Genomic DNA, 27,222 nt, shown 5'->3' on the forward strand with positions numbered 1-27,222 from the left:
ATCTCAGAGTCCTGGGATTGAGCCCCTCATCAGACTCTCTGCTCAGCATGGAGCTTGCTCCCCCCGCCACCTCTCTCTGCCTACCTCTCCGCCTGCTTGTGATCTCTCTCTCTCTCTCTGTCAAATAAATAAATAAAATCTTAAAAAAGAAAAGAAAAGAAAAGAAACCTAAAATTACTCCAATACAGGCACTATTCTAGAAATATAAGATGAAACAGAAAACTCTTCCAGAATATTGGCTTAGTCTTCCTTGCAGCTATGGAGGTTAGTCATATTTGTCTTTTTTGAATTTGTCTGCTTATGAATATAAATTCCACAGTGATTTTAACACATTTAGAGTTTGGTACAAATGAAACTTCATGTTTTTATCTCAGTACTTTGTTTTTTCCTTTCTTGAATTTGTTTTTTTACTTTCTTTGTTTTGCTTACTCTTAGTTAAAATCTCTTCTGAAGCAGAAGTTTCATATATTCAAGTGTCAATTTATTAATTTTAAGGATGGACTGACCCAAAATGTTTGGTCTTAAACATCTTGAATTCTCAAGGTGCAAATTTGTGGGATCTAATCATACTTTGGTGGTAGAGCAACTATATGATATGAATGTTAATTAAGTAATTAATTAACTAAAGCTTTATTTATTTGAGAGAGAGCATGAGTTCTCTCATGGTAGGGAGGAACAAAGGGAAAGGGAGAAGCAGACTCCTCACTGGGCAGGGAGCTCAAAATGCAGGGCCTTAATCTTAGGACCCTGAATTCATGACCCGAGCTGAAGGCAGACCTTAAATTGCATGAGCCACCCGGATGCCCCTGAACCTTAATTTTTAGATTTATACTGGATAGTTTTACATCCTGATTTCTTCCAAGTGAAATTTAATATCATTTTATCTCAGTACTATGTTTCCTCCTTTCTTGAATTTGTTTTTTTAATTTCTTACTTTTTTTTTTTACTTTTTTACACTCTGCTTCTCATTAAAAAAAAAGTTGAAAGATTTTTATGGGACAGTATTTAATTTATGGGTAAATCTAGGGAGAATTTAAACTTTAGGTAAAATGAATAGAAATATTTAATATTTCTTTTGCTTCTTTGCACAGCTTTAAAGTCTTTGTAATATAGGTCTTACATATTTTGGGTTGAATTTATGCTTATAGTTTTTTTTTGTTTTGTTTTGTTTTTAACTATTGTGAATGAAATTTTACTTAATCACACATTTTATAACTGGTTAAAGCAAAGACTTTGTTATGGTTTGAATTGTGATTCCCCCAGAATTCAGAGGTTGAAGCCCTACTCCCAATGTGACAATGTTTGGAGATAGGGTCTTTATGGCTGTAATTAAGGCTGAATGAGGTCATAAGGATGGGGCACCAATCCAACAGGACTATTGCCCTTGTAAGAAAAGGAAGAAATACCAGGAGTGCACAAACACAGAGGCCATGTGAGGACATAATGAAAAGCTGGCCATCTGCAAGCCAAAGAGAGAGGTCTCATCAGAAACCAACCCTGCTGGCACATTGATCTTGGACTTCCAGTCTCCAAAATTGTGAGAAATGAATTTCTGTACGTTAAGCCACCCAGTCGGTGGTATTTTGCGATGGCAGTCCAAGCACACGACCACAGGCTGCAAACTCAAATGTCTACGGGAACAAGACAGATAAATATAAACCTGTGAATGCCAGGGTCAGGGCAGGGGGTGAGCAGTGCTGGGAAATCGGAAATGGTGGAGGCGGGGGAGGCAGAAGGAAGGCCTCAGCAGAGAAAGCAAGCTTTCAATAGGGAGATACATAATTCTAACAAGATACAGCATCCTAGAGTGTTTATCTAGGTATTATCCTTACCTCCGTAAAATCTTCAGGAAACGGTGAACCGTCACAGTCTGTGTCTTCTGCTCTCTCTTCAGATAACTTCCCATTGGTTTTCAACGTACCTGGGAGAGAAATAAATGGGCCAAAAAGAATTAAAATGCTCCCCAGAGGCCTTTTTGTATTCTTAGTATACCAACTTCTTCCCTCTGGTTCATTTACCTGGAACACAGGCGTCTCCTGCTGCGTTATTTTGGTTTAAAAGATTCTGGGCTTCCTCATCCACAACATCCAGCAGAGACTGAATGACTTCAGCTTCTTGAGGATCATCATAGATATCATCTTCTGGTACATTAGATTCTTGGAAAACAGGAATTCATAAGAGATTTTATTATAAAAATACTGACATGAGAAATAGACACTGTGTCAAATCAAGGATAGTACGTCTTTTGGATTTTAAGCCTCGCCTTTGAAAAGCAGCCAGGAAAGGAAAAGCAGTTTACACTCGTGGAATCTAGTAATTTCTAGTCCCAGCACGACGCTGGCTGCCATGACGAAAGACCACACAAATACAACTTAAAAAGAATAAATCAAAATCTATGTCTGTGAAGCAATAACCTAATGCTTATTTTCCTAAATTAATCCCAAATTATTAATTTATGAAAGAAACTCAACTAAAGAAGTTATGTTACAAAGATTAAGGATATACAAGAACGCCTGGATGGGTCAGATGGTTAAGGATCCAACTTTTGGTTGTTGGCTCAGGTCAAGATATCGGGGTCATGAGATGGAGCCCCAATGTCCCATACTGTGTTGGGGGTGGAGCCTGCTTAAGATTCTCTCACTCCCTCTCTCTCTGCCCACCCCCTCCCACTGCCATGTGTGCTCTTGCGCACATGCTCTCTCTTAAAAAAAAAAGAAATAAAATTTACAAAGATTAAGGATATAAGAGAGCAGCCCAAACATACTCAAGAAACATTTTCTAAATTATTAGGTGAATTGCTGTTTCAAAGAATATAAGTAACACTATCAAACAAAAACAGCTGTCTTTTCTAACATTTAAAAATATTTTTAAGGGGCGCCTGGGTAGCTCAGTGGTTTAGGCCTCTGCCTTCGGCTCAGGTCATGATCTCAGGGTCCTGGGATAGAGCCCCACATCGGGCTCTCTGCTCAGTGGGAAGCCTGCTTTCCCCCCTCTCTCTGTCTGCCTTCTGCCTACTTGTGATCTCTGTCTATCAAATAAATAAATAAATAAAAATCTTGAAAAAAAATTTTTTTTAATATTATAGATGAGAATGAGTACAGGACCTTTGTATAGTAATGCCACTAACAATAATTTTACATTGTTCTTTTATTTCTTTGAACAACAGTCCTTCCTTTTTACACTACAGAAGCATGTATTCCCAATAGCTAATATTTATTTATTACCTGAATTATTAGGGCATTTAGAGTAACTGGATGATTGATGTGGAAAACTACCTTTGGAGAGAATCAAGTTTGCGGATCCCTTCATTTGGTAAGTAGAGCATTTTCCTTCAGGGTACAAAACTTCAGTTATTTCTTCCCCATTAACCTAAGGTATGAAACCAGAGCAAATCATTAGTTTATATTTTACTAATTTCCAGGATTAGGGAGGGACTGTAGATTACCACCATGTCCTTCTCTCCCTCTTTCTTAGTATAAAATCCATTTTTTATCTACCCATCATAGGTCAGTGTTTCTAGGAAACATTGGTACAATGGAATGTACAAAGAGGATGGGACTATCCATCACCGAAAATCTCCGGAAACAGATTACACATTACATGAAATCATTATTTTTATGCCAAGAATTCTCACAATGTTTACTATTCCAAATTTTGAGTTGCCAAAGAAAACTTTACTACGTAGTATTTCCTAAATCTGTTTGACTGCAGAAATCTTTTTTTTAAGACATATTTTATGGGACTTATCTTTCATATAACTTTTTAGTAAAGTTTTATAGGATCACTAAACTTAGAAGTTGAGAGAAAGGGAAAAAAATTGTCTTTTAGGGGCGCCTGGGTGGCTCAGTGGGTTGGGCCTCTGCCTTTGGCTTGGGTCATGATCTCAGGGTCCTGGGATCAAGCCCCGCATTGGGCTCTCTGCTTGGTGGGGAGCCTGCTTCCTCTGAACTCTCTGCCTGCCTCTCTGTCCACTTGTGATCTCTCTTTCTGTCAAATAAATAAATAAAATCTTAACAAAAATCATCTTTTAAGTATTAGTGAAGCTGTGACTTGGACAGACTCTAGGTTAGCATTCTGGTCAACTGCTGGGTATAAAGACTTTCAAAGCTAGTCTAAATCTCATCTCAATTTAAGAAAAGTAACAATGGGTGCATAATTATATTTATTGAATAGAACATAACTTTCTAATTCCATGGTAAATTGTGAACACTTCATGGTACATGGCCTATTGAAAGAAAACTGATTTGAGCAAAAATGCATCAATAACGGCTAGAATAAATTAAAATAAATATACATAAATAAAAGATGGTTTGCTCTGAAAATCTTGCTCTTTTCATCAAGACAAAAGTAGAAATGGTAGATGCAACAGGATTGCTTCTTTATAACTACTGTTTATATAATGTCAAGTTTTACTGGATTGTGAAACTTTAATCGTTATGAGAAATTCATAGTACAGATATTAGCATCAAGGACAGAACATTGTTTGAACAACTTCCTGGAATATTTGAACGCCAACAAAAAATGTTTGCAACCATGAATAACAAAGGTCCTAGTTTTTAAGGGTTTTATATAATTTAAACAGAAATTCTCCCCATCCCTTTCAACAACATGCTGATAATTAAAAAGAAAATGAACATCATACAGCATGACTAACACTAGAAATGCACGAAAATTCAGGTGGTCCAGCTGTGTGTAATTGCAGACCTTTCGAACAAACAGAGAATAGTGGGTGTTGCTCTATCTCAATTATTTTTGTGTCCCAATCATTTCTGCCTAATAATTCTTCTACTACAATGTCTTTTCAGGATTTGCTAGACCAGTGAGCTGAAAGACATAGAATTTTTTTTTTAATTTTTTTTTATAAACATATATTTTTATCCCCAGGGGTACAGGTCTGTGAATCGCCAGGTTCATAGCACTCACCAAAGCACATACCCTCCCCAATGTCCATAACCCCACCCTCCTTCTCCCAACCCCCCTCCCCCCAGCAACCCTCAGTTTGTTTTGTGAGATTAAGAGTCACTTATGGTTTGTCTCCCTCCCAATCCCATCTTATTTCATTGATTCTTCTCAAAGACATAGAATTTTGACCTTCTATACTATACTAAATCCAGCTCTTACCCAGAAGTCTTGTTGAGATGATAGGATTTTCAGATTCCTAGGGGACCAATGCCTCAGTTCTGGATCTTACAGGGAAAGACTTTCAGATAGGGGGTTCAGAACAGACTGTATGGGATGTGTGTGGGATTAAACAATTCCACAAAATGAAGACCCAGCTGGGATCATTTTAGAATGTACATTACATGCCAGAAGAAAATCTTAAAAAGAAATGCTAACTAAACAAATGGGCATATGTAAGGCCTTAAAGAAAAAGCTCGAAGTGGAATTTAGTTACGTATTAAAGCAGTTTTGTTAAACCACCTCCAGATTTTTCTGCACTAATCTTAAATAATTAAGTTCTTACATTTGATTATGCAGTAAAGCATTTCCCATGTCTTTTAAAAAGCAAATAAGCCTATATCTTCTGTCAGTGCCATCTGTACTAGCAGTATAGAACTGTCATTTGAGAGTCACTGCTGGTCAACATTAACCCAAAGGACCAGTTCTGCTCTTAATTATGTTCTTCTCTCCTGGGGAGTAAGACACAACCAAAAGAATTGTGCACATTAATAAAAAAAAAATCCTAGCGCTAAAGCTATCCGTACAAGTAATTAGCTTATACAAGACCTAAACATGTGCCAAATATTGGAGGGCTACTTGTGTGGGGGCTTTTCACTGTGTGCTTTCTTTAGCAAGGCCATGAACTCACTAAAATAGATTCCAACTTTCACAACATGTATCTAAAAAAGACAAATATTCAAATGTGAAATCAGTTTGGTTCGAGACAAACAAGTTTGTTACATAGCTAAGGAAGTATGACACAGAGAAGGCAGCCTTTTCCTTACCTTGGAGAATGAATTACTAGGAGTGAGGACAGGTTTGCAGCAAGACTCCACAGGGTGATGACCTGGAAGGGACAATGCAGAAAGTCAGGGAAGAGCCAGCTGGAACCACAAGCGGGACATTAAAGAAGCGAAAGAAAACCCACATTTCTGTGCATATTCTTATTTTTTTTAAAAAAGATTTTATTTATTTATTTGACACAGAGAGAGGTCACAGTAAGCAGAGAGGCAGGCAGAGAGAGAGGAGGAAGCAGGCTCCCCGCTGAGCAGAGAGCCCAATGCGAGACTCGATCCCAGGACCCTGAGATCATGACCTGAGCCGAAGGCAGAGGCTTAACTCACTGAGCCACCCAGGTGCCCTTCTGTGCATATTCTTATTTTTATTAGTGTATCAGAAGAGGTCATAACACAAAGTGATTTAAAACCAACTACAAGGTATCAAAAATTACAAAAGGGTTTATCCCAAGGAAAAAGCTAATTTCTTGAAAGAAAATACTATAGTTTGCACGATAGCTCAGTTTGGGCTGAATAGTTTTACTTTGAGACACTGAATGTAAATTATCCCGACTGAATGGGAGACATAACACATTGTTATGTGACATATGCTCACTTTACTACTTAAGGGAAGGTAGCAAGCCATGTATATCATTTCATAAAGGCAATCACTTTAACACAGTAAAGTAAGTTATAGATACAACTAACTAGAACTTTTAACGTATGTCTAAGCCAAATGTTAATTTTAACTCTTAGCCATTAGCACGAAGATTCAATACATATACTAAAATGAAATGATTTTTCTTACAGTTAAAAAGTCATATTTAAAAATCATTTGCTTCATTAAATTATATTTTTAAGAGATTTTTCTGAAAGATATAGTAGAGTTTGGAAAAGTTAAAAAGGAAAAAAAATAGAAAAGAAAAAAATACAAATAACTTTATTCAAGGACGTCTATTTGAGAATGACCTGAAAGTAATTCTACCTAGAGGGGATGTGGGTGGCTCAGTGGGTTAAGTGGTGATTTTGGCTCAGCTCATGATCTCATGGGTGGTGAGGTCAAGCTCAGTGTGGGGCTCTGCGCTCAGTGGGGACTCAGCTTGAGAATCTCTCCCTCTGTCCCTGCCCCGACTTGTGTGTGCACTCAGTCAAATGAATAAATGAATCTTAAAAAAAAAAAAAAAAAAGAAAGAAAAAATTCACCTAGAAAGATGAAGGTTGACATGAAACTTGTAGGGATAAATTTCTATAATCATGTGGATGATGTTATGAAGAGCTCAGAATGCATTTTAATATCATTTCCAGGAGATACAATACATTATTAAACTTCCAGGAAAAATACTGAAAGAATGCACCAATAACAGACTACTGGTTCAAAAAATCACCCCGGAATAGTACAAAACACAACAGTTTATTATTTGCAATCTCTCCCTCCTGTTCCCCTAACTGCCCCTCACCTTCTTTGTCTCCAAGCAACTACTAATCTGCTTTGTCACTATAATTTGCATTTTCTATAATTTTGAATAAATGGAATAATATAGTATCAACTCTTTTCTGTCTGGTTTCTTTCATTCCAGGGTCTTATTTTGAGGTTATTTTGATTGTGTTTCTATATGTCTCAACAGGCCATTTTTATTACTAGGTAGTATACTAGTATACATAGTATACTGTTGTTTGGATATATTGGTTCATTCATTCATTCAATAGTTTTTGGACATTTGAGTGGTTTGTGATTTTGATTTTTACCAAGGAAGCTGCTGCTAAAACATTCATGGACAGTTTTCTGGGTCTGGATATATGCTTTCTTTTCTCTTGAGTAAACAAAGAGAGGAGTGGAATGGCTGGGTCATATGGGAGGCCCATGTTTAAATTTTTAAGAAATTGTCTGTTTTATAAAATGGCTATACCATTTTATATTCTCATCACTACAAGAGGGTTCCTATTATTGATAACTATATGATTTTCGGAACTCATAAAGAAATCAGTTCTGTGGAAGTCAAATCAGAGAATCCCATAAAGACAAATCACTGGGTAAATTCTACAAGGAGGGGGGTGGCAGGGCACAGCTCTCTTTAGTTACAGATGACCCAGAGCTTGCTAGGAAATGCTCTCCTGACTTTTCTATGAGGTAGTACGACTCTAATGTGAACTGGAACTAATAGAGAGTAGTAAGGATCCCTAAGGTATTCAAGATAACAGACCAGGAGGCGAAGAGTTGTACTTTAGTATTTAGCAGATAAATCAGAACTGCAGTAGTGAGATCCTTTTGGTATTTAGATACTACTGCCTGATAACCTAAAAGTTTACTTCTGCATGAAGTACTGAATTCACATTTCAAATACATTAATTTCACATTCCCCTGTGTCTATCATTCTTATTATTATATTAACACTAGCATTTAAAAGCTACACTTACTGAGCCCAATTATGTAAAAGAGAGCAAGGAATCAGACACCCCAGGTTTAAATTCTGGCTTTACTTATTATTACTTATTATTTACTTATTATTACTATTTACTTATTATTTATTAACTCTGTGAGCTTGGGCGATTTGTCAGACTTCTCTGTCCCAGTTTCCCCTTTTATTAATGGAGGACTATAGTAACACTATTCTCACAGAGTTGTTGTGAGGACTAAAGCAATTAAAAGAATGCTTAGTCCAGGGTAAGCATTAAATTTATGTTAGTGACTGCCACAATTACTAACACTACAATTTCTATTATTATGCTAAAATGTAAGGCAGATACTTTGTATATTTGTTGCCTTATTCACAGTGTCCACACCAACACCTGGCACAATGAAGAGATTCAATAATTGTCTGAATAAATTATTATGTGACAATTATTATGATAAGTATTTCACATATTATTATTCTATTTATCCTTCATCATAAACTTATAAGATAGCTACTATTAATATTCTTATTTTACTCATAGGAAATAGAGGCTTAGATAGGGATCAAGTAACTCATGAAGGTCACATAGAACTTATATATTCAGGTCTATTTTGGCCCTAAATCCCATGGTCCATGCTGCTCTACTATTTCAATGTTTTAATTTAAATGTAATTTTTTGCACTTAGAGAGATCCTGAAAAAACTCTACTCTGGAAGGGCAATAAAAACATTGTAGTGATAGTCTTCAAACTTGCTTTTGGGAAAAAAAAAATTATCTTTGCATAACTACTTGTGTCATAAAACAAATGTATCCTTACCATTGGCTTTTGTTGACTGAGTTGAAAAGGCAGACCTCTTAGAACTTGGGACTACTGGATGACCATCTCTGTGTTATTAAAAAAAAAAAGAAAGAAAGAAAAGGCAATTCCAGATTAATATATTTATTTAAATACTCTTTGAACCATCTGCTAACTATTGAGCTTCAGGAATTTTATTTATTTATTATTATTATTATTATTTTAATTTTATTTATTTATTTGACAGATCACAAGTAGGCAGAGAGGCAGGCAGAGAGAGGAGGAAGCAGGCTCTCCGCGGAGCAGAGAGTCCAATGTGGGGCTTGATCCCAGGACCTTGGGATCATGAACTGAGCTGAAAACAGAGGCCCAACCCACTGAGCCACCCAAGCACCCCCAGGAATTTTATTTTAGATGGGCTTCAGAGGGAGGACTGGGCACCCTTGAAACTGCAGACAAAATCTCTATCAATTTATATTTATGTATTCTCTGGACAGAGATATTCTTTTAGCAATAATCGTGCCTCGGATAAACCTCATTGGCTACGATACTGCCACTGGGCAAAGCTGGAGAGAGATATTCTTGACTGAAAAAAGATTAAGAATCACTTCTTTACATGATCTTTTTCTAGGTCTCAGTTTAACACATTACCACATTTCCCCTCTCATTAAAACATTTGTAATATTCTGATCTAATTATAGTTCACTATACTCAGGCGATAGTTCAAAGATAACTTAGGAATTATAGTAGTGATCATTACATTTCATATATCTGAGGCCCTTGATACGTGTTTTTAAAAAAATTATTTAAAGTGAAACCTAGACAAAATATATATGTTCAAAGGATCGTAAGAAGGATAGTACCACCCAATGTGAAAATCTGTCAAAAAGACAGCACCTTGGAAGCAGAGGACTAGTATGCTATCTTCTCATTGCTAGTACTTGAGAGAAAAGAGAGTCTGCCTAAAGTATACAGTGCTGGGAGAAGCAATTTGGGTTCTGTATGTTCTTCCTGGGTACCCTAGGAGTGCAAGGCCCTGACTGCTTTTTATCTGGGCCAACTCTCAAGGCTGTGTTTGTAGTGAGAAAGCTTGAGGTAGGAGGCAGCCTCTCTCTCCAAATAAAAAGCAGGTTTTCTTACAGGGTGACATAAAGGGGCAGGTTCTCTCTTCTCCTCGTGGTATTCAATGATACGACCCACTACATGTTCAGGAATCCACTGGGCCCACATGTGCCATATTCGGGAGACTTAGAAGGTGTGTGGAATTGACACTGATACCACGCCCATGCTGCTCATGGTGGTTACTCAAAAAATATTTTGTCTCGGGGCACCTGGGTGGCTCAGTGGGTTAAAGCCTCTGCCTTCAGCTTAGGTCATGATCCCAGGGTCCTGGGATCGAGCTCCACATCGGGTTCTCTGCTCAGCAGGGAGCCTACTTCCCTTCCTCTCTCTCTGCCTGCCTCTCGGCCTACTTGTGATCTCTGTCTGTCAAATAAATTAAAAAAAAAAAAAATTTTTGTCTCTGATCCCAGGAGTTTCATACCTTCTACCAGCACCCAAGAAACAGTAACTGGGTGGTTTATTAGCTTGCAAGTCAGGTAAGACGACAGACCCTGTACCGTTCGTGACACACAGACAAATCTCTATCCCTCCATTATAGCTACCCCTTGGACTCTCAAGAGGACAGATATGTATACAGTAGTGGAGAAAGCTGGACGAAGAAAGAAGGGGAAAGTAATTGTGGCTAGCACCACTGTAACTGTAGTGACTACAGTGAAGATAAAAGCAGAAAGGCAAAAGAAAGTGATTTTAGGGCTGGGGTAAAGGGTACTCAATGGATTTTGAAGCCAAAAAATTCGGCTAGATCTATGGTTAGAGGAGATGCTAATTTTCACAAAAATATTTTCCAGGTTGTTTGAACACTTTCCTCCTCCACTAATTAGCATTTAGCTACATCTATGAAAATAAATGCAAGCCAATCAAATTTTTATAAATATAGGAGGGAATGAGATAAGGGATTACATTTAAAGAATTAAAGTACACAGTCTAATTTAAAGTTTGAGAAGGGACAAATGTTTATGATCACATGATTTAATTATTGAAAGTTCTTGTATATTGAAAGACATAACTATGTAAAACTCACCATGTATCACAGATAAAAATGTAACATAAATCTGTAATCCAGAAAGCCTGGTTGTATATACATTGTGGTAGGCAGAATAACAGTCCCACAAAGATGTCTACATTCTAAACCTCCAAACCTGTGAATATGTTACCTTACATAACGGTAGAAGGGATATTGCAGATGTACATTAAGGATCAAAGGTGGGGAGATTATCTTGTACGATTTGGGTGGGCCCAGTGTGATCATAGAGGTCCTTATAAGTGAAATAAGAAGGAAAGGCAGAGTCAGAGAAAGAGATGTGACAACAGAAGGAGAGTGCTGTGACTGTTTGCTTTGAAGATGGAAGAAAGCCATGATCCAAGGGATACAGGGAATCTCTAGAAGGTAGAAAAGGCAAGAATATGGATTTTCTTCTAGAGACTACAGAGGGAATGCGGCCCTGATAGCAACTTGATTTTTGCCCAGTGAAACCCACTTTGTATTTCTGCTTCTAGAACTATTAAGATAATAAACTTCTATTATTTAAGCCACTATATTTGTAGGAGTTTGAAATGAATACATACATTTTTTTTCTAATATATTTCTATTATTAAGTGAAAGGAAAGTGCCTATTAGCACTTTTTATAATGTGAAATTGTTATAAGGTGTAGTGAAAGTGATAATTCTATGCCTCAATGGTTGTAGACATGAGGTTTGGGTAGGACTGACTTTGCCGCAGCTCCAGGAATGGGCCAGGACTGGTCTAGGCCAATCAATCTCTTTGCCTCAGTTCAGGGACCAGCATTTAGGTCTATGGCAATCAGCAGACAGTCCTTGCTTTATCATAGTTACTGGGGAGACTTGTCAGAAGATTGTTCTGGATAGTGCAGTATATAGGTATGAGACATGAAACTGACACAGACATTTAACAATCATGAAGGAAACACAGAAAAGGAAGAATAACTTAAAACAGCAAAAAATGGAACTAGAGCCTGGATCAAATTTTACCTAACGACCAGCTCATCTTTGGACTTTTAAAAAAATCATATAAACCCTTTACTGTTTAAACCAAGTTAAGTTGTATTTTTCCTGTTTACTTAAAACTGAAAACATCCTGACGACAATGGTAACCACCCTCTTAGCAACTGCAAACACGTAACCAAACACTAATCCACTTAACGTGCTCTTGGAATCTCCTATCGGCAAATCTATTCTGGGGGTGCCTGGATGGTTCAGTTGGAAGGGCATGTGACTCTTGATCTTGGGGTTGTGAGTTCGAGCCCCAAGTCAGGTGTAGAGATTACTTAAATAAATAAAAAATGTTAAAAAAAAAAAAAGTCTGTTCTAACTTTATTAATTCTTGCCGTTTAGCTGTGAGTTACTAATTTAGGAGTAGCTTTTTAAAATAGCCTAAGTGTAATTAACAGCCTGGCACTTGTGCAAACACACAAAACCCACAAGTAATTGCAGAGTACCTTGTTGCTTTTAGCACCACTGAAGGAAGTGACATGTCTAACGCTCTATTAGCTTCTTCCAAGGTCATTCCTTGTGTGCTGACTCCATTCACATAGTGGATGATGTCCAACAGCTGGAGGTTACCCTCAATGGCTGCAACTGACCTCGGGTTAATATCACTAATATATATCACTTGATGAAGGCTGTCATGACCTCCAGATAGGGAAAAACCTTCAGGGAATAGAAAATATTGGTTTCCTTAGTCTTAAGAGTACTATTTTAACCTAGCCAAGAAAATCACCCCACACAAAGCTTGAATGTGCATTACCCAACTCCTCCTTGTTGCATGTTAATGTGATGTCAGGGAGCAAATGAGGCAGCACTGGCATCCTGGGTAATTCCAGAACTCGTCCTAGAACTAATCTGACTGTCTTGGGTGCTGCTCGGAGCAGATTCACTGCATCTGTGTGAGTCATGTTTGTAACATCCGTATCATTAACCTACAAAAATGAGAAATAGGCAAAACAGGATTAGAAGTTGCTATGGAAATATAGTAATCGCCCTACCTATATTAGTCAGTAAGAGAGTGGTCTCCAATTTATGGCGAATTCCCTTTATTGTGGAAATCATAAATACAATGATCAAATAATTACACGCAAAGTAATAATGTAAAATACAAATGCATCATTATTTTGCAAATATAGGAAATTTATCCTCATAGTAGTTTAAGAAACTTTCTGTCCCTGATACCCAAGATAGCTTATTTAATGCTTTAACTGAGATTAGAGGGACTTCCTAATTAAAAAGGAACTGTAAACATTCCTTCCTAATTAAAAAGGAACTGTAAGTATTCTTACATTCAACTGTAAGAAACTGTTAACTATATAAGGCTTTATCATTAAGAAGTGGAGATGGGAAGTATAAACCAAACAATAAATGGAGTGTTACATGAACTCAACCCTCTTATTCTTCCTTCTCCAGCCTTGGCTTAGTTTTTGGCTATATCTGTACAAATCCATTCTGGTAACGTCTCACCTTTATAAGCCGGTCCCCAGGTCTGAGCCTTCCGTCACTTTTGGCTGGATCTTGAATGACATCATGAACATAACAACCAATACTCTGATTGCCTTTGGTTACTGTAAAACCCAGGCTTCCTTTTTCTGATTTAATTAGGGTAATGAGGAGTTCTACTTCCTAAGGAAAGAAAACAGTGACTCTTCAGGTTGTCTATTTTTGCCCATCAACACAGAGTTTAAAGTAAACTTTAAAAGGTTACTGAGCTTAACCCAGTGAAGAAGCTAAGTCTATCTGATTCTAGATAGAATGTATCCCCATTTAAAGTTGGGTTTAGGTACAGTACTATGTATTTGTCTAAAGACAGTGGAGACAAAACCTCCTCATGCTTCAATTTTTGTATTTTCAGGATAACAAGGACTCATATTCATTAGTGGTTATACTTTGATGATCAAAGAACATATTTTCTGTGGAAGGTTCAGAAAAATTCTTCATATATTTCTAAACAGTCAAGATAGATACCAAGTGTCATAAAAGAAAAGGTTTTCTTGTAAAAACATGAAGCCTTTGGGTGACTAAATATTACAGCTTCATTTAATTGCATAAATAATTAAAAAAAATTTAAAATAAATTTTTTGAAATAAAAAATAATTTAAAAAAATCTCTAAAAAAAGATTTTGAATAAGATATGAAGGTTGCTTATAGCTTTTCTTTTCTTCTTTTTTTTTTTTTTAAAGATTTTATTTATTTATTTGACAGACGGAGATCACAAGCAGGCAGAGAAGCAGGCAGAGAGAGAGGAGGAAGCAGGCTCCCTGCTAAGCAGAGAGCCTGATGTGGGGCTCGATCCCACATCAATCGTGACCAGAGCCGAAGGCAGAGGCTTTAACCCACTGAGCCACCCAGGCGCCCCCGCTTATAGCTTTTCTAAAGGAAATCATTCAAAGATTTTCTTCTCTCTGAGAAAAGATTATTTTCTACTGCTGAAGATGAAACTGAAGATATAGATGTCACACATGCATACACACACACACACACACACACACACACACACACGCAAACCAAGTATCTGGAGAGATTAATTCCAAAATATTTATGATTTTTAGGTGGTGAGATTATCAGTGATTTTAATCATTTTTTCTTTGTTTTTAAATTTTCCTATAACAAATATTTATTACTTGGATAATAAAAACAATATTGAAAAAGGCTGATTTCAATCAATGTAAAGGATATTATTCTTGGAAATTTGGCTTCCAAACTGAATGTAAGGGTTAGAAGTCCTAGGGCTATTAGTGCAATGTAAAGGATTCCATTTGGGCACATACAAAAGTGTGGATAAGAAAAAAATTACATTCAAAGTTGATTAAAAATTAAATAGGCAACTCATCAGAATTTGGGAAATAGACACTATTTTAGGTGCTCTACATATATTTCATTTAATCCTTACTTGAGAAAATATAGAGTTTTCTTAATACAGAGGAAACAACTCACCAGCTCAAAGTCTTCAAAGTGGTTTTCCAAGTCATTTTTCAGAGATGTCAAGTTTTCTTGTCTAGCTGGTTCAGAAATGTGATATATATGATATTTATCCATTGAATTAGTGCAAGCAGATTCTGCTTGGGGTTGATAGCTTCGTCCAAGAGTCATGTCCGATGGTAGAGGGGAAGGAGGATTGCTACACAAAGGAGCAAGACTATTTTCAAATACATTTCAATCTAATATAGTAAGTTTGTGCCACACACATAATATGCTTAACAAATATTCATGGCTGCATTTGGTTGTGATCCTGACTCTGGATTTTTGCCTGCCTCTGGACTATGAATTTATTTTATATTTGTTATATGCTAACATTACCAATTTTTATTCTCTGTCTGGGTATTATGAAGCTCTTTAAGCTGCATAAATTACTAAGACAGGTCAAGTAAATATACTTTTGATTCCTAGTTGTTAATTCAAGGCTGAAGCTAATGTTATCAGAAGCCCAATGTGTGTTTCAGCAGAGTAAGGAAAAAAAAGAAATAAGAAAAGAATGCAAGTCTCATTTCGGTAGTTATTTTTGATGATACAGTGGGGAAAAAACCCCCAAACACCTAAGAACTTCAACAAATATGGTTGCAATGGGATATATACACAAAGATGTAGCCAAACAATAAAATGTGTGAGTAACTGTTAGAGGTATAAATGTAGTCTTTCTTCTTGCCTTTGTTCTTTCAATCATCTTTCCCCGCCTTCTGCAGTTTTATATCCGACCTTCTTAAACTCTATGTCTCTTCCCTCCCAACCACTTCTGTTTATATTTGTATTCCCTACTCTCCTGTCCATCACTATCTAAATAGGTCTCTTCTCTTTAAGTAATATGAATGATGATGTAATGCAAACAACTTTCCCAATTTTGAGATATATGCTCAAGAGATCAGCAAGTCTCAGGTTAAAAGGCTAAAGAGCTTATTGGTTTGCTAACTAACACCATCAGGCACAGTAACTAGATACCTAATACAGTCATCATCTGCCTGATCACTGTGAAGCTCATTCACACACAGACGTATTTCATCCTTAGAGAAATGCAGGTTGCTGCTCCCATTACTCACAATAACCAGTTGCTCTGAGTGTGACCCATAATATTGACAATACCTGTCCTCGCCTTCTGGTTTATTGGGTGTTTTCTGAGGGTAGTAAAACATGGTACAAATGGTATCTTCTTGACTTTTAGATGCTTCATGTTGACTTTGTGCCTGGGATACCATGTTGTTAAGAGTCTGATGCAAAGATGAACTCCAGCTCATATTCGGTATTTTGGCTGGAGCTTTCACCAAGTCCTCTTCTCCGCTCCCACTACTGTCACTATAACTGTCTCTTCTGGATGGGGATGTGCATGATTTCTTGCTTGTGTCGTATATCTCATTTTCATCTGAGCTGGTGCCCTGCTCCACACATGCTGGTTGAGAAGAATCTTTCGTGTTGTTTGGGAGCACTTGTGCTGGAGAGTGCAGTGGCGTCTGTGATGCACACAGTGAAAAAGAAAGAGTTTGATGCCTTATATTAACTTCAGAACACTTAATTGAGGGGCGCCTAGGTGGCTCAGTCAGTTAAGCATCTGACTTCGGCTCAGGTTGTGATCTGGGGATCAAGGAATGGAGATCGGAGTTGGGCTCCTGACCCAGAGGGGAGTCTGCTTTTGCCCCTCCCTCTGCCCATGCACGCTCTCTCTCACCCAAATAAATAAATAAAATCTTAAAAAGGAGATGTCTGGGTGGCTCAGTCAGTTTAGTGGCTGCCTTCAGCTCAGGTCATGATCCCAGGGTTCTGGGATCGGGTTCTGCATTGGGTGGCGGGGGTGGGTGGGTGGGGGTGCTCGCTCAGTAGGGAGCCTGCTTCTGTCTCTGCCTACTGTTCTCTCTGCTTGTGCCTGATCTCTTGCTCTTTCTCTCTGACAAATAAAATCTTTAAAAAACAAAATCTTAAAAAAAATGAACACTTATATGAAAAGAAACATGTTGAACAGCACTTTCTATTAAAATATTCACTTATATTTTGATAATAAAGGTAATTTATGCTCATAGGAGAGCAAAACCATATATAAATATCATATATAAAAATAACTGTTGGGCGCCTGCATGGCTCAGTGGGTTAAGCCTCTGCTTTTGGCTCAGGTCATGATCTCAGAGTCCTGAGATCGAAGCCCACATCGGGCTCTCTGCTTGGTGGGGAGCCTGCTTCCCCTTCTCTCTCTGTGCCTGCCTCTCTGCCTACTTGTGACCTCTCTCTCTGTGTCAAATAAATAAATAAAATCTTAAAAAAAAAAAAACCCAACTCTTAATATTACATGACTTATACTATATTTTATAATTTGTATCCTTTTTAAAAAAATTTTTTTTTTTAGGATTTTATTTTTAAGTACTCTCTCTATCTAACGTGGGGCTCAAACTCAGGACCCTGAGGTCAAGGGTTGCATGCTCCACTGACTGAAATAGCCAGGCACCCCTGTAAATTACTTTCAAATTTAGGTTTCTATCATGAGTGCTTTCTGAAGTCCTTACACATGCTTTGAAAAAAACTGCATAAAAGTGTGTAATGATCCCACAGTGGCTATGTCTTACATTTATTTCAGAATTATTTCATACGGAATTGTTGCTAACTTTTTACTATTAACAGAAATCCAGAGATTCTTTGTATGTACATTTCCACCCCAGTTTCTCGTTATTTCCTTATAATTTTCCATTTTTAAAAAGATTTTATTTATTTATTTGAGAGAGAGAGAGAGACAGAGATAGCAACAGAGAGCACAAGCAGGAAAGAGGAAGAATCAGGCTTCCTGCTAGGCTTCCTGCTAGGCAGGAAGCCTGACATGGGGCTGGATCCCAGGACCCTGGGATCATGACATGAGCCCAAGGTAGCTGCTCAGCTGAGCCACCCAGATGCCCCTCCGTGCAATTGTCTCTTTAATAATCAGCACATAGGATGTTCTTAAAGGCCTTGTTAATATTTCCAGATTGCTTTCTGGAAGGGTTGTATCAATTTTAACACTCATTAATGAGAGTTCCACTCAGTTCTTATCTGGTGCCAAAATCAATGAAATTCTCATAAAATGCTGTTTAAAATACACCTTCAGAAATGATGCTTTCCTAGTAATGTCCTAACACTATCCACCTCTCTGATATAAAAGCCAAGATTTCTGGGGCTAGACATTCCTGCCTTTCATATCCAGGAGTCATGTTTATTATTAATGGAATACTCTTTTAAGTAGACAGGACAAAAATCTGTCTTTCTTCAGTTGTATTACTATTCATCTAAGTATGGTTTCCTACCTATCAGCATGTAATTTATAAATAACCATCAGAATAGATTTTGGATCCTTTAACTGTTTCCTTGACATAAGAAAGGGAAATAGACAAACATATTGCTTACTCTATAATTTCTGGAATTAAAAATAAAGGCATAAATTTTTTTTTTTTTTTAAGATTTTATTCACTTATTTGACAGAGAGAGACATAGAGAGGGAATACAAGAAGGGGGAGTGGGAGAGGGAGAAGCAGGCCTCCTGCTTAGCAGAGAACCCGATGCGGGGCTCAATCCCAGGACCCTGGGATCAGGACCTGAGCCGAAGGCAGATGCTTAACTGACTGAGCCACCCAGGCGACCCTAAAGGCAGAAACGATTAAATAATTTTCATTTTTATCTAAACTAGCTCAGAATAAGAATTATGCTTTCCAGTTTGGTTCAATGAAGAAATGAACAAAAGGTTTTTTTTTTTTTTAAAGATTTTATTTATTTATTTGACAGACAGAGATCACAAGTAGGCAGAGAAGCAGGCAGAGAGAGAAGAGGAAGCAGGCTCCTCGCTGAGCAGAGAGCCTGATGCGGGGCTTGATCCCAGGACCTTGAGATCATGACCTGCGCAGAAGGCAGAGGCTTTAACTCACTGAGCCACTCAGGCGCCCCGGACAAAAGGGTTTTGTAACCATTATTTTGTATCTTTTCCTAATTACGCTTAGAAAACAAACTCCTACAATTCTAGAATTCAAGAAGGGGAAAGGAGAGAAAGGAAAGTGAACTGAATTACTTTATATTACAAATGCAGAATGCACTCAGAGGCTTCATGACTCCTAGCTAAAGAATAAGGTAGGATGAAACCCAGGAGCCATCAATCAATGATGAAACCACTGTAGCTGAATTAATCACTCAACTGCTATTCTATAAAAATACAGACTTTTCACAGGTCTCACCAAAAGAGCAGGGTCAATTTCCGGTAGCACACCAGGTGAAGGTCTACAGAGCAGCAAGGATACTTCTGGGGATGTACCCCTGAGAGCAGATATGACTTCCTAGGGGTACCATGAATGAGAAACAAAGATACAGTTCAGCCAAAATTATGAAATCATTATGAAAGGCCAATCCATCTCATTATTAGAAGTGTTACATTTAACATCTGGAGGCTCACCTGCTGCGACAGTCCTTTCAAAGAGGCTCCATTCACTTTCAAGATAACATCTCCCACATCAATTTTTCCACTTTCTGCTGCTGGCTGTCCAGGAAAGAGCTTTTTAACCCTTACTATGCTGGCATTCATTTGTTCAGGAATCAGACTGTCTTCTCGAGAAAAACTGAATCCTAGACCTGAGCTATTTTTAAACAATTTTACTTCAAACGTATTCTCTGGAGAGAAAAAAAAAGATACAAAAAACTTAAATATTCTTAACATGCTATCTTGAGATGAACATATTAAAATACACAGACACAAATATACTTTAAGACACATCTTAAAAAAGCCCATTTTCTCAGAAAATTTACAGCTTTATAGGCACTTACTGTGCTTTTATTCTATATTCAAATCCTACCTCACACTCTTTTTTGTTAAGAAAACTTAATAAACTAAGCTGAATGAACTAAGCTACTTGAACAGGAGAGGGTTTTGATATTAAGGTTCTGAAAATAAAATCGTTTCAATCCCATGTATTTTAAAAGACTGTAGAATAACATAAAAAAAAAAGAGAAAAATCTGGGAAAGGAGAGGAATGAGGAAAATTTGGGTACATAATGGGAGAGAGATAGTAAGAAGAGCAAAACAAATGTTAGAGAAGGGTAGAGGAAAGTAAGTGGCTATTCTAATGTTTTAGTGAGGCATACTTTAGTAAGCTGCAAGAGCATTTTGAAGAAATTCTCATCAACAAAATAAGCTGAAAGAATAATAACCAGTAAAGAATGAAAAAACACATTTAAAGAAGGAGTGATGGAAAAAATAAAGAATACCAGGTAGGAAGATAAAGTGAGTATGCTAATTTTCTTTTCATAATGAGATAAAATAATACAGGTTGGGCTAATTTTTCTCCTTATATTTGTGACTAATTCAGAGGTACTAACATTTGGCAATCAAAGAAGGATTTAAAATAAAAGACAACAATGACTATATACCACCACCATCATTTATAAAGTAAAGGACATCTATGCCCCTAAAAATGAGATAAATGGAATCTCAGAATAAAGGATACTTTTGTATTATGAACACTTTTAGCCTTACGAAAGGCTACATCATTCTTAATTTTCTTATTTTCCTACCAAGCAGTGTTATGTCCAAGGGGCTTGCAAAATTTTTAAGAAAGACCACTATCTGGCAACTATGAGGCGAATTTCTGCCTAGGGTAAGCTTGACAGATTCATAAAATTAAAGCAAAATATAGAAAATGTTAAGAGTCAAGGTTTCATATGGATTTAAAGCCATTCTCGGCAATTATTTGTATTTATTTTTTCCTTTGAAAATTTCATTTGAATTTTACACTATTGAAAGCACTATTAGGTGGCCATAATTTGTCTTATGTATGACTTCATTAACCAAGGTCTTTCAAACTCTAAGAGGTGCACATAGGTGTCTTAAAAAAAAATTGCTATAGTGCTCCATCAGATTATTTACAGTTGACAAGAGTAATTAGAGAAAACTCAGCCATGAATTATGATCCAATATATAAAAATTAAATTTTGAGTAAGTCAGTAAGAAGTTAAAGGTGAGATGACAGTCTCTCAAGGCCTGACCTTCAGTGACAAAGCTGTAGTCTTTGATAAGAGTCATTTTCTTCGTTTTTTCTGGGGCTTGACCTTGGGCATCTGGATCTGGAAGGGTACACTGTGGGGATAGGGGGACACGTTCTTTGGATGCTGGAGACTGCCCCTTTTCTAATAACAGGTGAACCACCTGGACAAATGGAATAGCACTTCATTAACTAAGAAGAATTATAAGAAAGTAGATAATTTTTTTTTGGTATAGTTGTTGGTATAAAATCATGTACGGTAACTACTCAGTCCACCAAAATATAGGTAGAGGAAGAAAAAAAATGAAGAAACAAAGCAAGGGATTGAAAATTTCAAAATCAAGGTTTTTTTTTCTCTTTCCCTCTGCCCTTCTCTCGCTTTTTCTTAAAAAAAAAAAAATTGTCTTCTAGAATGAACATAAACATGTTATAGAAAATTTGGGCACTAGAATAAAATTACCACTATAATATACAGACCATTAAAAATAATTTGGTAAACTTCAGAAAAAAAATTTAGCCTTTGGCTGAAAAATGACTAGAAATGAAGATCACTAGGTATTTGTAGATGTTTACAAAAATTTTAAAAATGCAATCCCCACCATTTCTCCTCTCATATCTGGTAATAATAGGGCTAGAAAAATATCTGTCATAATACTTGCTTCCCAATTTGAAGGAAAAGAAAATACCAGAACATTTACAGGAATCAGGCTTGGTTTCTTGACTAACAAATTTGGAGACATAAGCGAGACAGATATTATTCACACATTATTATGTGCTTCTAACATATCTTAAAAGGTTGGTATAATGAGCTATTATTACTTGTCCGGTATTTCTCAGCGTTTCCACAGCCTGCTTGTGGGTAGCTCCTTCCAGACTAACTCCATTGACAGCAAGGACCCGATCACCTATAAATTAAGAGGTAATTTTGAAAAAAGCAATTATAAGATAAAGATTCTATATGCTTTTTAATATCTTGTGCTATTGTTTTATATTAATTTATTTGAGGAGAGACTGAGAAATTCTGGACAAACTCTAGTCACAGAGTCTCTTTAATACATATCTACTTTCCAAATTCTATGACTAATCTTAAATACAATTTTGAACAAGATATTATTGTATGTATTATAGAATCAATTTAAATCATGGAAAAAGATAAACTGACTACAAATGTAGAGAGATTGGAAGAAACTAACCTAGTTAGTTTTTATTAAAAATGTAGACGTCAGTGTTTTTACAAAGGCACTATTCCTTTCCCATTTTCTGGCAATTTGCTTCTTCAAAAGTACAAAACACAAAATAAAACACTGTCAAGATATTTTCTGATACTAGAGAATAGGCTGAAAAGAAGAGTTTTTAGAATGACATCAGGGAGTTTTTTAACACTTAAGTCTTAAAATAATTGCACATGTTTTTATTTTATATTATGAATATTTGAAGTCTCTATCAACTTTCTAATTTCTTATTTATTTGTTGAAGTGATAATCCTATGTATAATTCCTGTACACACACAGACACTCTACCTTTGTGAATTCTACCATCGGACTCAGCGGCTCCCTTGGGAATAACAGCTTTCACATAAATGCCACCATGTCTGACACTGGTATTCACACCTCCCTAAGTGGAAAAAGACAAATAAAATAACATTTTGTCATATGGATAATTTCACACTCCATCTTTCAAATCTGAGACCTAGAAAGCATTCAGTTCCTCAGCCAAAGCATCAGCACATCAGCACATGCAATTAATTCAAAACCCAAGAATATTTCTAGCCAGGTTTTCCAAATGTAAAGCAGTTACTCTTTAGAAAAACTCTTTACTCAGAAAACAACATGCTGGGTCTTGAGTATATGAATTGCTCTCCCTTTTTAAGTCTCTCTCATGCATTACGAGCAAGCAGAAAGCAAAATCCATCTATGCAAAATTAATATGAGAACATGATTGTCAGAAAAAAACAGCATATAGAGTAATTTACTTCAGATCATTTTTGGTAAACTGCAACTTGCAAATCTATAAGTCAAGGAACTTTTTTTTTTTTTTTAAATTTTAAAAGGCTTTGATAGGTTAGTGTTGTTACACTGTAAATGAGACTTAATGAGTAGATTCTCATTTCTTGTGAATGCACAGGTTTTAGTTCCCTTCACAACAGGAAGATAATAAAATTCTAAAGAAGTCAAGGGCAAGAGGTAAAGAGTTACAATATTTTTAAAAGTGCTTGAAACTTAGGTTTTCTTTTTGACTTATATACGTTAATAGTGCTATTTCTACCATGTTTTGAAATGGCTTTTCCTAACTAACAATATCCTTTAAATGTCATAAAGATAAATAAATAATTTAGAATTAATAGACTAGAATTCTAAAGTATTTTCATCAAGTAGCCTATGCTTATATTTAAAGACTATAAAAGTACATATGTTCCTTGGGAGCCTCTAATTTTAATATACTAGTCATGTTTACAATTAGGATATATTATGGGGAGAAAGGGCATGTAAATACACATTAGAATTTATGATGTAGGTTAAAGTGCGTTACCCGATGTTCATGTAGAAGTGTCAAATGTATGTAAAACATACTTATTAATTTTATATTTTCTTAGTCTTGTGTTCAGATTAAGCATTATGAAATCTATGTAGTTTAAGTAGGATTTGTCTAATTTCTTTTAAACCACAGGAAAAGTCACTAGCACACAGCTTTTTAAAAAAGTTTTAAGATAAAATTTCAATTTGTAATTTGGGAAATTATTTGACATGTTTCCCTTCAGAAGCAAAATAAATAAGTTGGCATACAATAGGTTGCTGGAAATGGAGAAGAGAAAACATTTGAAAACCTTGTCAAACAGTACCGTGACACTTATCCCCAAGCTGTTATCATTTTTAGCCAGTTCAACCTCAAAGATATCTCCAGGTTTAGGAGGTGATGAAGGAAAAGTTTTAAAATTCATTTTGTTGGATGTATTCATTGAGGAGGAAGATTCCTTAACAAAGAAAAACAAACAAAAGGATTTCTTGTTAGAGTCAAAATGAATTACTACTGGAAGATCAATATATGGTTTTTGGAAAACTTAAGGAAAGCAAGATATTAAGGGATAGACTAAATTCAAAGATCATGAGGGCTGGAAGACATCTCAGAGATCATCTAATCCAATGCCTTTATATTTTATGGTTGAGGAAATTGAGGTCTAGAGATTAAAGGGCTTGCTTCAGGTCAAACAGCTAGATAAGGCAGAGTGAAGCCCAGAATCCAGCTCAAACCTGGCTTTTACATAATCCTTGTCCAATGTTTTTTATGCTTTCACATTCAGAAAGTATTTCTATTTCCTTGAAAATCAATATATATCAAGCAGCAGCTTTCAACTGGGACCTCTAAGATGAAGGGGCTTCATGCTTACTTTGGTTACATTATACAAATCCAGTATAAACAGCGGCACAACAGCTAAGCCCCATTTGTAAGGGCATAACCCTCTTATGCGGAATGTTGATTCCTCCATGAATCAAGAGCTTAAGTTTCTTTTCTGAATCCGCTTGTGAATGTGAGTTTACATTTACATCATTTCTAGGAAATGAGCAATTCTGTATGTTGTTGTTCTTATTATTTTCATATGTTCAGAACTTTAGAAGAATTTAGGCTATCCACATAGTCAACTGCCCATTACACGAACTGTTTAAGAACAGTTCGTAATATTCCAGATATTAAATTCTTATTGATAAAAACATTAAGTATGCAAGAGACAAACAACCTGTAGAAAATAATCATAATCTGATTATTCATTCCTTTCCCAACTTCCAGGTTGCAAGTATCTAGTATCATAGCCATTTTAGAGTTAGTATTCAAAGCTGCTAAATTGTCTGAAAGTTAGCATCAAATGCAGTAGCAGTTAGTAACAGAGGACATAAACTATTCCTCTTTTCCAGAATAAGGTAAGCCGTTTATAGTAGGTTATTCTCCTCTGTAATATATTTGCTGTTGTTTGTTTTATTCAATGAAAAAAAAAAAAAAGAAAGAAAAGAAAACAACAACAAACCCAGAGATTCAAATTAAACTATGCCTTTTTTGGTGTTTGATGATCCTGACTGCTCGAATAAGTAGCTTCATCCATGTCTGAATCTCCGCGGTCAGAGTAATCTGTTGCATCAGAAATGCCTGGTTTTTTTGTTTTGCCTCGGTTACTATCCGTAGCAGTCCTCTTCTTCTCAGTGGTTTTGGATATCACTGAAGGGGAAGGGCTGCCGCGCTGTGTTTCCTGCCAGGTTCGGTCACCTGCAGGGCTGGCAAAGAAACCACTGACCTGGCTCTGGGACAAGCTGGCACTTTCAGTCCTGGAATCCTGAGAACTCAGGCTTCCTTCCCGCAGACCCCCAGACAGCCCAAAAGAGCTCTCTGAGACATGCCTTGGGGTACCCTGTGGCCAGCGGTGATCCTCAGAAGAATCTATAGCACTGTCTTGCATGTAGGAAGGTTTCTTCATATAGTTTTTCATGCCATTGGCCATGTGCACAGGAGTAGAAGGCACTAGAAGTCAAAATCCATCAAGGGGAATAACAGGTTAGTGACACACATACCTGTGCTCACATACTCGTACAGGGTTTCTTAATGATTGTGAAAGGATTTTACACAGCGTAACGTATTCATAACACCTGATCTGGGGCCTGGAGCCAAAATAAGGACCTGACAAATACCGCAGGTGTTATTTTCTTTGCCCCTTCTTTTGGTCATTTCTGTTGCATCTTCTATGAAATGCATACCCCCCTTGCCTTAACTTCCCCTTTCCATTCTCCAATACCTATGTCAAGTCAGTCTCCTCTATGAAGACTTTGATTCCCTAACTAGAAATAATCTGAGTCATCAAGACTCCTTGCTCCTTATTTAATGGTTATTTATTTACTTATTTTATATTGTCCTTCCAGACTGCATTTTTTAGACTCCAAATAATTATCAAGGCAACCCCAAATGCCTTATATATGTGGTTCTTATCAAGAGCCACCTACAGCTTTCCTAAGTAAGACACAAATAAAAGATTTCAGGAAAAAAAATTACAGTTGTAAATTTATAAAAAATTAAAAGTTCTTTGTGAGCAAGTGAAACCAAGGGAAATTTAAAAGAGGAATGAGCAACTGGAGAGAAAATGTTTGCAAAAATAACAAAAAATAATCAATTATCCCTAACAAAGAGTTTCTAAAAGCAAGAAAGAGATGTAAAACTCCTGTACAACAAGGGTATGGAATGTAGACTGGAAATTCAGAGTGAAATACAAAACACAAGTATATGAAAAGATATTCTCATCTTGCTCAGGGATGTGCATTTTTCTAGCTCTGTGGCTGATGTAAATGAGAATGACTGATAATTTCTCACACCACTATTGGTGTGAGGAGAGCACTGTCAAATGTACATGGCTGACTAAACATTAATAAAACTTGGGCAATAGATAGCACTTGTCGAAAATTCAAATGGGCATATGCAATCTACTTCTAAGGGTCTAACCTCTAGGAATATGTACATATTCCAGTGGTGTATATACAAGTGTGTTTGTTGAAAACCACATTTATAAAAGAATTATAGCTAACCTGGATATACAATAAAAGAAAAACATTACATTTTGATGCACCCATGACATGAAATATATCACCACATGAAAAAAGTGTATATTCATGGATGTTTAGAATATGGAGTATGCAACTTGCAAACTGATATGAAGATTAAAAAAAAAAGTGTGTGTGTGTGTACACAAGAGGCAGTATTTTTTCCCCCCCAAATTTATCTCTTATATACAGAAAATGACATAGTCATCAAAGAGTTTCCCTAGAGAATGGGGATAAGGGAACTTTTACTTTTTACTTCATTGATTTCTGTATAAATTGGATTTGTCTTAACTAACTAGTATGTATTCTATAACTTTAAATATATTAGCAAACCAAGAAAAATAAAAACCTTTCCCTTTGGTGGTTGATATTTGAGACAGAAAGCCCAAGGTATATACTGGTAATGTTCTAGGTTCTTTGAGTTTTATTTC

The 27,222-nt window shown here is 36.5% G+C and overlaps 1 protein-coding gene and 1 pseudogene across 11 annotated transcripts in view; both read right to left on the reverse strand.

Annotated features, from left to right (window-relative positions):
- PTPN13 (protein tyrosine phosphatase non-receptor type 13) overlaps positions 1–27,222 on the reverse strand; it is a 213,786-nt gene that overhangs the window by 20,849 nt on the left and 165,715 nt on the right. For 4 of the 11 annotated variants that reach the window (XM_059173332.1, XM_059173333.1, XM_059173327.1 and 1 more), the window contains 17 exons: positions 25,261–25,724; positions 24,043–24,189; positions 22,739–22,832; positions 22,038–22,123; positions 21,223–21,382; positions 19,637–19,851; positions 19,422–19,520; positions 16,330–16,694; positions 15,190–15,373; positions 13,720–13,878; positions 13,013–13,184; positions 12,705–12,915; positions 9,147–9,214; positions 5,946–6,007; positions 3,225–3,369; positions 2,019–2,156; positions 1,833–1,921 (listed from right to left, as the gene is read on the reverse strand). In XM_059173332.1, the coding sequence (XP_059029315.1) occupies positions 1,833–1,921; positions 2,019–2,156; positions 3,225–3,369; positions 5,946–6,007; positions 9,147–9,214; positions 12,705–12,915; positions 13,013–13,184; positions 13,720–13,878; positions 15,190–15,373; positions 16,330–16,694; positions 19,422–19,520; positions 19,637–19,851; positions 21,223–21,382; positions 22,038–22,123; positions 22,739–22,832; positions 24,043–24,189; positions 25,261–25,724 (2,858 nt within the window). The remainder of the gene's footprint in view (positions 1–1,832; positions 1,922–2,018; positions 2,157–3,224; positions 3,370–5,945; positions 6,008–9,146; positions 9,215–12,704; positions 12,916–13,012; positions 13,185–13,719; positions 13,879–15,189; positions 15,374–16,329; positions 16,695–19,421; positions 19,521–19,636; positions 19,852–21,222; positions 21,383–22,037; positions 22,124–22,738; positions 22,833–24,042; positions 24,190–25,260; positions 25,725–27,222) is intronic. The other 7 variants (XM_059173335.1, XM_059173330.1, XM_059173328.1 and 4 more) reach the window with 5 other exon arrangements.
- On the reverse strand, positions 9,579–9,693 carry LOC131822829 (U4 spliceosomal RNA; annotated as a pseudogene).

Source organism: Mustela lutreola, chromosome 1, assembly GCF_030435805.1.
Source record: "Mustela lutreola isolate mMusLut2 chromosome 1, mMusLut2.pri, whole genome shotgun sequence".
Classification (NCBI taxonomy): Eukaryota; Metazoa; Chordata; class Mammalia; order Carnivora; family Mustelidae; genus Mustela; species Mustela lutreola.